General features: G+C 39.7%; 1 protein-coding gene across 3 annotated transcripts in view; it reads left to right on the top strand.

Annotated features, from left to right (window-relative positions):
* Nucleotides 1–1,273: 1,273 nt before the first annotated feature.
* Nucleotides 1,274–9,290, top strand: part of EPSTI1 (epithelial stromal interaction 1) — a 111,178-nt gene continuing 103,161 nt past the window's right edge. Inside the window, exon 1 of one of the 3 annotated variants that reach the window (XM_069068683.1) lies at nucleotides 1,274–1,718. In XM_069068683.1, coding sequence (XP_068924784.1) covers nucleotides 1,501–1,718 — 218 coding nt within the window. In that variant the 5' untranslated portion in view covers nucleotides 1,274–1,500. The remainder of the gene's footprint in view (nucleotides 1,719–9,290) is intronic. The other 2 variants (XM_069068684.1, XM_069068685.1) reach the window with 2 other exon arrangements.

The following is a 9,290-nucleotide window of genomic DNA, read 5'->3' as shown; positions in this document are numbered from 1 at the left end:
TGTGAGATAAGAGATGGGTGGGAAGGACAGAAAAAAAATTCCATTAATTGAAAAAATTAAATTAAATTAAATTTAAAAAACCCAAGACTTTGGGATCAGAGGACCTGGGTTTGAATCTGCCCTTTGTTAATCACTCCATATGTGACCTTGGAGAAATTTGGGCCTCAGCTTCTGCATCTTCTAAATGAGAGGGTTAGGGGGAGATCCCTTCCAGTCACTAGAAAAATGAAGAGCAATTACTACAAGGTTATTAGCAGATAATAATAAGATAACATTTCTATAGTACTTTAAAATCTGCTAAGCACTTTACATAGATTGTCTTTCTTTGTCTTCACCACAACCTAGGGACCAGGGCACAGTTATTATCTCCATTTTTGAGTTGAGGAACTGAGGCAGATGAGGTTAAGTTATTTCAGTTCTCAGACAAATAAAACTCTTGGTTTCCTGATTTCGAGTGTAGAGCTCTAGACAGAAGGAAAACCCCAAAATGAAATCAGAAAACAAAGAAAACTTTAAACATTGTGAGTCCTTGAAAATGAATCCTGGTGGCATCCCTAATCTCATTGAGAGGATTTCTTTGCCATCTCTGTGTCCCTCTTAGGTTTTGTGTTATATAGAATATAATTTTTTTTCTGTCTCCCTCTTGTTTTGTGTGAATATATATGTATATATATATAATTTTTTTCTACTTTTGTCCAAAAAGAGAGCTCCATGAAGTAAGCCGGCACTTAAAAAAGCAAGGGATAAAAAGTAAGGCAGTATTTTAAATGATTGCAATTTCGAGTCTAGAATCCTTTCTCTTAAAGGTTTATCTTTTCTGTGGCCTAATGGTTCATTATGTTTCTAGGTAGCCTGAACTTCTAAAATTAGGGCTGGGCGGTCTAACTAACTAACTAAAACTAACTAACCAACCAACCCTTTTTCTCTTTCCTTTCTTTGCCCCCCTCACCTTCCCCAATTAATCTTCCTTCTTCCTACTATTAAGGACCACCGTGTGCCCCACGGTGGGGAGTGGGAGTGAGGCTGTCAGTCGGTGTGGCTAGACACCCGTGAATGTTTGACTCTACAGGTGAATGTTTTTTTGGCAATAACAATGACCATTTGAGAACTGGATCTCTGCGGTGAGGTACTTTTGAGATATGCCCTGGACAATCTGAGTACTTAAGGCAGGTGGAATCGATCAGTTAGAGGTTAGTTAGTTTGTTGCCACAGGCAGCCCTCAACAGAAGCTCGGGGAGGTTCACACCTGGAGGAAGGGGGCGGGAGGAAGCTGTTGCCTGGTCCCTGGTCCAGAGTCCGGGGGTTGGGGGCAGCGCCTCTGGTAGGGAGAGCGGAAGAAAATCAGGAGCGCTGAGTAAGCCTTTGGGGTGTGAAGTGGCGGTGGAGAAATAGAAACTTAAGAGTGGGGTTTTCCCGGACACTTTCGTTTTTCCTCGAGACCCGAGAGCCCCTCGAGAGCCAGCGGCCAGCTGCCTCGGAGACCTGCTCGCCGACAGCTGCATGTGCTGCGCGCCTGAGCGTTGCGCCCCTGCCCTCCACGGACACCCACTGACCATGTACAGCCGAACCAGGGCTCCTTTCTCTTCTCCTGCTGCTTGGGATTCAGCTGGGAGGCGGCCGGAGCCGGGCTTGCTGCCAGTCCGGAGGCCGGGTCCTGGGGCTTCCCATGAAGACCAGTCGCTGGAGAGCTCCCGACCGGGACACCGGACCCAAGCGCAGTAAGTCTTAAGTGAGCTGGGTCCACTGCCCGCGGCACCTCCTCTCTGCTTAGGTTTTACCTCATAGGTGACTGTCCACATCTGGGCAGTCTAATCTTTAAAAATACCGGTGTGAATCCTCATGAGGTCCAAGTTCTTTTCAAGTCCCTGAACCTTCTTGGTGCTCAGTTTACAAAATGAAGGAGTTGCACCGGATGTCCTTTGATGATCCCAGACAGCTCTTGCTGTAAGGGCCTGCAGGATCACAAAACTTAATAGAACACTCTCTTTACACTGCTCCTTCCCCTTTCCAGTTGAGGGAGCATCTCTCCTCCCTAACTCAGTTCTTTAAAAAGAAACTGAACTTGACCTCAGGTGAACAGCCAGACACCTGTGAAAGGCCAGGGGTGTAGGCGGGTGGCTTTATAAAGGATTTTCTGTGCCCATAGAGGCTATGTGCCATAGCCAAAGCTGAAACCTAAACTGAAGGGCAAAATAGAGTGAAACTTTTTTTTTTTAGCAACATCTCAAAGTACTTTGTACATAGTAGGCATTTTATGAGTTTGCCCTGTAGGGACAAACTGAAAGGCGGGAGTTAGGGAGAGAAGAAAGAAATAGTATATGAGGGTCTAGGACCCCCAAATCGGTTGAAAGTGACCTTTCCCTCAAATTTCTTATAGCTCCGGCCTTTATCTCTCTTCAGTCTTTCTGAATCTTTCTGTCCCCTTCCTGAGAGTGGACTCTGATGTTGCTTAGCATTTAGTTAAGTACTTAACTGAATGGAAAGCCTAACCTCGAGAAATCTTTTACAGACCAACTAGACTGCTAAGTAAGGGGCTTTCAAATACTTAAAGGGCTGGTATGGAAGAGTTTGCCTTCTTTTGTATGGCACCAGAGGGCAAAACCTAGACCAACCCAAGGAAAAAATTTGGGATCAATCAGTCTTTATCTGAATAGAAAGAAGGATCTGCCAACAATTAGAATGAGTTTTTGGGTTTCCTGAACCCCAGGTGTTCAAGGAGAGGTTTCACAACTAGCTTTTTTCTTAGTAGCAATAAAATAGCGTGGTCCAACAGGATAGAGAAAACTAGACACTTATTTTAGAATCTCAGATTCTGTTTTGCCTCATCTTGACTTTTCTGTCTTTATATTAGAGGCAGCAGTGTGGAGTGGTGGGTAGAGAGGTAGCCAGAAAGACTTAGATTCAAATCCTTCCTGACACACATTGGCTATGGGACCATGGGGAAGTCACTTAACTTCCCTGTGCTTTAGGGAGTTTTCTCACACTATAAAGTGCAGAAAAGGTGTTTACCTGTATGGGTACAGAAGTTTCCAGTACCACTCGAATCACAGTCCTGTCTCTATTTCTTCTAGGGGATAAATGAACTCTTTTGAGTGAGGTGATGTGCAGTTTAATCAAAAGCAGAAACCTGGGTAGATTTAACTGCTAATGCTTATTAGGTATTCTTGAATAAAAGGCTAAGAGCTTTTTTTAGAAGAAAAATTACATGTAATATGCATTCATATAATGAATATTCAGCCATAGGCCTGTGACCTGTTAGGACTAAGTGCTGAGGAATCTAGATTTGTGGGTTACTGAAAATTAATGAGGTCTTACTGTTGCATGACTTCTATTATCCTGAAGACAAGAGAAATGTAGAAATCCCTATTTGAAGTTACCCAGATCACCCTTCCAAGGGAATCCTAAACTGGATAATTTTCAAAGTTGGGTGTGTGTACATTCCTTCAGAAAGCACAGGATGAAATCAAACAGACTTTACTGGCCACCAGGTGCGTGTGTGTTTCTTAGCAACCTGTCTTCAGCTTTCAAGTATTTAGAAGTTTCTGATGGTAGGGAAAAGTGAAAATGAAACTATTTGTAAGGGTTTTTAAATTACATCCACCTTTTGGAAAGCAAGAACAACAGTACAATGCATACTATTGTCATTTAAAGCCTACTTCCAACCGGTGGGAGGGGAGGATTGATGTCACTTCCCCATGGTGTAAATTATACTGCTCTGATAATGCGGGCCCACATACCTGAGGGCCCATTAACCCCAAATGGCCAATGTTTGTGGTCACTCCACCCTTTCGGCTCCATCCCCTCTTTCTGGTCCTGATCTTCAAGTACCGGAAGGCATGTGGCATGTTGACCCTAAGATTCATTCTGACTTCCATTAGTAAGTACTGAGTGAGGTTGGCTGATTAGGTGATTAGAAGATTCAAGGTCAGTGATTTGTGTCAATACATGTCTCATTGACTGTTCTGTTGTGCTGCTATGAATCCATCAAGTTTGATGAGTTGTGGCAGTAACTTCACTATTTACTTGGGACACCTTAAGAAGAGGTAGGTGACGGTTTGTTCCCATCTGAAAGTTCGACTTTACCAATGAAACCCTAGCATTTCACTTTGTACTTTACTATCCTGTGGAATTTGGCCTTTTGTTTGTGGTTGCTATAAAAATCTAAGTTCTGACAGTCTATTAGTTAGTAGAGGAAACTGTGCCCTTTAGTTCTTTTTCCCCACTCCCATCCCCAGAATTTAGTCAAAACTAGCTTTTAGCTTCAAGTGGGAACACTATAGTTCAGGTTCCTGAGACAGAAAGACTGACTCTGGGAAGAGGCTGACCTATAGAGAAACCAGTAAGACTTAGGGGAATTTCCCTTTGAGTGATATTGGGGATTTTCATTCTTCTGACTGAGCTATTTTCTTCCCTGTGAAATAACACATTGATCTTGTATATTGTCAGTATATTCTTATTGGTATAATTTATCTGATTTCTCTTTGCTATCAGCTTGGATAAACATTTTTTAAAGAACTTAATAAATTTGTCTGTGATAGATTCATACCAAACAAGCAGAGGATGCTGGTTTTCTTTCGTAGAATGTATGTATATTCCAGGTACTAGGTAGTGTAGTGGTTAGAGTGCTGGGCCTGAACTCATCTTCCTAAGTTCAAATCTGACCGCTGAGATTTATTTAGTTGGGTGACCTTGTCCAAGTCACTTAACCCTATTTGCCTCAGTTTCCTCATCTGTAAAATGAGCTAGAGTAGGAATTAGTAAATTACTCCAAGATCTTTGCCAAAAAACTTCCAAATTCTCACAGATGATTAGATGTGACTGAAAAATGACTCAACAACAAATGTGTTTTATGTCATCCCCAATAGAATATAAACTCCTTGAGGGCAGGGATTTTTCATTTGTCTCTGAATCCCCAACGCCTGTTGCAATAAATGCTTGTTTATTAAAATTATGTTTGTCAGTTGGATTTGGGTCAAGTGGAATCTCAATTGTTTTTAAGATCTATTTTTCTCATTTTTTTTCACATACTGGCTTTTCACCTTTCAAGAATTGTCTATTTCATCAAGAATTGCCTATCTTTTAACCAACTATCCATTAGGTAATTGCTCTTTTTCTGAAATTTGTGTCAGTTCCTTATATTCTTTAGCTGTCACACTTTTATTTGACAAATAGAATCCACTTTTCAAATTTCTTTCCTCATTCTGGATGAATTGTTTTTTGTTGTGCTATTTTTATCTCCTATAATTGTCTCTGGTCAAAAGATAAATTCTTAAAACTATGATTTGGAGGAAATTTATCTATCCCCTCTTCATCATTGTGAATGTAATAAATTATTCATTTTGTTACATATGCATATTAATATATCTAGATAGTCGATCCATTTGGAACTTATTTTGATTTGTTTCCGTTATTTTGTCAGGGTGTTACCTAGCCTGCACAACAATTATTTTGGAATGGGTGTTTTATAATTTTAGGTTTAGCAAACGCCAGACTACTAGGCAATGTTTCCCTCTCCGTCTTTTTTTTTTAACTTTCCCTTGATATTCTTGACCTTTTGTTATTTTGTATGAATTTTATTTTTCTAGTTCTATGGAATATGCCATTGACTTTTGATCTGTACAATCAAACCCAGAATTAATTTGAGAAGTATTATCTTTGCTTGTGGCAGCTAGTGGACCCCCACAAAAGATATGCTAAGTTCAAGACACTTGGAGTTAGCACCCACTCCTCCCACTGGTGTTTACTTTTACCTGTCCACCATCTGAGAAATTAATTTATGCAACAAACACTGTAGCAAATAAAGTGATAAAAGATTTCATACACATGTGGGACGTTTCCTCACAGGTTAACATACCACCATTGAGAGGGTACATCTGCAAAGAATACATATAACCAGGACACATTCTTAGAAGGCACATACATGGAAGAACATATATGACCAGAATTCACGAATAATCATAAAAGCTAACATTTGGAGTGTGCTTTAAGATTTGCTAGCAACCTTGGGAGGTGAAACTGAGGTAGTTATGTGATTTGCCCAGGGTTACAAAGCAAGTGTCTGATAGTGGATTCAAATTTGGATCTTTCTGACTGCCTCCTATAATCCCTCCCCTGTGCTGTCTAGTTGCCTATGTGAAAAGATTCACATCATCTACTGTATTGGCAAGCATCCCAGCGTCCCCCAGGGTAGCTGCCAATACAGGTTCTTGGATCTGCTTTGATAAAGGAAAGCAACTGAAATTTGGTTAACAAGCTTACTTTAATCAGTCAAACATACATAGTTTGCCTAGTTCAGGGGAAAAAAGTCAGCACCCCAAACTTCAGAGTATACAGACAGAATTATCAAGACAGAGAAACAGATCAAGCAGACAGGTTTCCAAACTGTCCAACCATTACATCCATACCAAATCACAGTTTCCATCAACATCTGGGTTTTTCAAAGCTGGGGGGGTGGGTGGGAGTGGCTCTCAGCCACGCTTCCCAGAGTCTCATCTGATCAAATCACTGCACTTCTCAAAGTGAGCCTCAAAACAAAGCCTCAAATCAGGGCTTATATAAGCTTCTCCTGGTTCAGAGAATGTAGCAACCTTCTTAACCCACTGCCCAATCAAAAAATATCTACTGAAAAACAAGCCTCCCACCACAGGTTCCAGGTGCACTTTAGCCTAGGGGCAGGGAAGATCTTAAAAATTTACATTCCCATCACATCTACCCACTTAGAAAGGATACAAAAACAGGGGAAAATGTGGCCTGGGCAAAACTGCAATTCTAATATTGCTCCTTTGACCACTAATCAATTGGAAAATGGCTTTGATGAATTTGTATCAATTCCTTTTATATTCTAGAAATCTACATTTATCCATACTTACTAAAAGTGTTCAAAGTGAACATGGTCTCAATTTTTCCATCATTTGTAATACTGGCTCTTTCCTTTAAGTAAATTATTTTTATCATGTAAAATAAGACTATATTCCATTCTTTACTTTTTAATAACACAAAATACCATTTCAAAAAAATCATCCTTTTTTGCATGTTTATATGAACTCATGACTCCTATTTTTAATATGAATTTGAAAATTTTAGCTCTTTTCCTAAAACTGAACAACTACTCTTGCAGTCCTAGTTTCCCCCCTTGTAACCTTTCGATTTATTGCTGTGTTTTATTTGCCAGTATATCATTAATATGAATAATCATTATTGACCTATAGTTCTTTCTTTGCCATAGGATTATAAATCTAGACCTAGAAGGAACCACAGAAGTCTAGTCTGACTCCCTCATTTCAGAGATGAGGAACCTCAAGTCTAGAGAATCTAAATGACTAGTCTAAGAGTCACTTCTGACCCTCAACCAGCAGTCTTGCTTTTTCCTTCCTTGGTTGGGGATCAGACTCAAAAAATTTTGCAGAGTGCAAGCTTTTTTTTTTTTTTTTTAAAGTTTACATATTTAGGGGATGATTTGTTTCTTTCTTTTTTTCTATAACCCTGAACTCTAGGCCTGCCTTGACTGTATAGTGACCATCTCCAGATAAATGTCCCCTAGGCATCTCAAACTCAGCGGATCCTAAAACTGAACTCATTATTTTTGACCCTCCCAAGCTTTCCTTTTTTTTTTTTCTAACTTCTCCATTCCTGTGGAATAAAGAACCACCATCCTTCCAGTTACCAGATGCACAGCCTTGATGTCGTCTCACTTTTATGCCTTCATCAGCCAGATTTGTCGTGTCGTGTTCTATGTGATGTTCATGTCAAGACTTTTCTTTTTATTGATACAGCTACTACCCTAGTTCAGATGTTTATCACTTCCTGCCTCAACTACTACGATAATTTACTAATAGGTCTCCCGGACACCAATCCATCCTCCACAAAGTTGCCAAACTAATACCATGAAAACTCACTCGGGGCTATGCTGCTTGTTTGTTCAAGAAACCCAAGAGGTTTCCTCTCGAAATTTCTTTGCACTTAAGAGCCATGTCCCTGTTCTGTCTCCAAGTTACCTTTCCAGGTTTATTGCTTTCTAAATTCCAGACAGGCTAGTATGCTTGTTATAGGTCCTTCCATTTCCATTTTGTGTGCCTTTATTCGAGGTATAACTTCTATCTTCTCTCTTCATTTCTACCTCATAGAATTCCTAACTTTCTTAATTACCTTTTTTTTTTGGTAGGCAAATGGATTAAGTGACTTGCCCAAGGTCACAAGTGTCTGAGGCCAGATTTGCACTCAGGTCCTCCAGACTCTAGGGTCAGTGCTTTATCTACTTTGCTACCATGGGTCTCCCATTGCATCCTGGGCCATCTCCAATCATCCTCATGAATATCTGGCTATTGGATCCAGATGGCTCTGGAGGAGAAAGTACAGCTGGTGACCTTGCACAACCTTCCCTCACTCAGATCAAAGTCAACTGCAAGTCATGTCATCATCTCCCTGATGCCATGGTCCTCTTCCAGAAGGACAAACACACCCAACTTCACCTCCCTCCTAACTTTTTTTAAAAGCTCAAATCATATTCCATCTCCTCTCTTGATTTACTGACTTCTCCTCAAAAAGAACATTGTACAAATTTTGTATTTAATTTTCTGTGTAGGTGTTTTTTCTCCCTGGTAGAATATTGGGGCAGCAACTTCCATTTTTGTTTTTCTAGCAACCTAAAAGAGGGCCTAGCATGTAGTAGGTGCTTAATAAATGCTTATTGTTGACTTGAATTATCTCCCTTAATAGTTCCATCGAAGTTTACTTTGACATTGACCTTATCGTGATTCCACCTCCTAATTTTCTAGAGTCAAGCAAAGCATATTTTTTCTCCTAACTTCTCACTTTAAGCCTATAAATATCTTCCTTTCTTAGCTGCATTTCTTTTAAGCAAAATATTGTTGGGTCTTATCACTATACATTTTGTAACCTTTTTATTTGTAGGTAAATTCAACCATTAATATCCAGAGTTATAATTTAATAGATACTAGTTATTAATTTCTCTTTTTGATCTTATTGGACACTCTGCCAATAAGTCTCTCGGTTCAGTTTTGCTTATGAAACTTCCCTTTCCTCTTTTTGTGTTTGTACTATAATTTTTATTACTATATATATTTATTGTGGTTGTATTTTTAAGCTTTTTTGACAAATTCTTTTCCTTTTTTATGCATTATTCTTTTCCTTGTCAATATGTTTTTATTCTTGGTTCTTTTATTTTTGACATATTTGCAGCAATTTTTGAAGGGATATAATAGAGCTTGGGTCATTCATTTTCACTCTACCATCGTTTAGAAAGGTCCCAGTTAATCTTCCTTTCTCCAGGC

Source organism: Petaurus breviceps, unplaced genomic scaffold, assembly GCF_028583685.1.
Source record: "Petaurus breviceps papuanus isolate PSGF00001 unplaced genomic scaffold, PetGlider_PUasm1.0 90769, whole genome shotgun sequence".
Taxonomy (NCBI): Eukaryota; Metazoa; Chordata; class Mammalia; order Diprotodontia; family Petauridae; genus Petaurus; species Petaurus breviceps.
The sequence above is the reverse complement of the archived record's forward strand: the minus strand, read 5'-3'. Positions and strand labels throughout refer to the sequence as shown.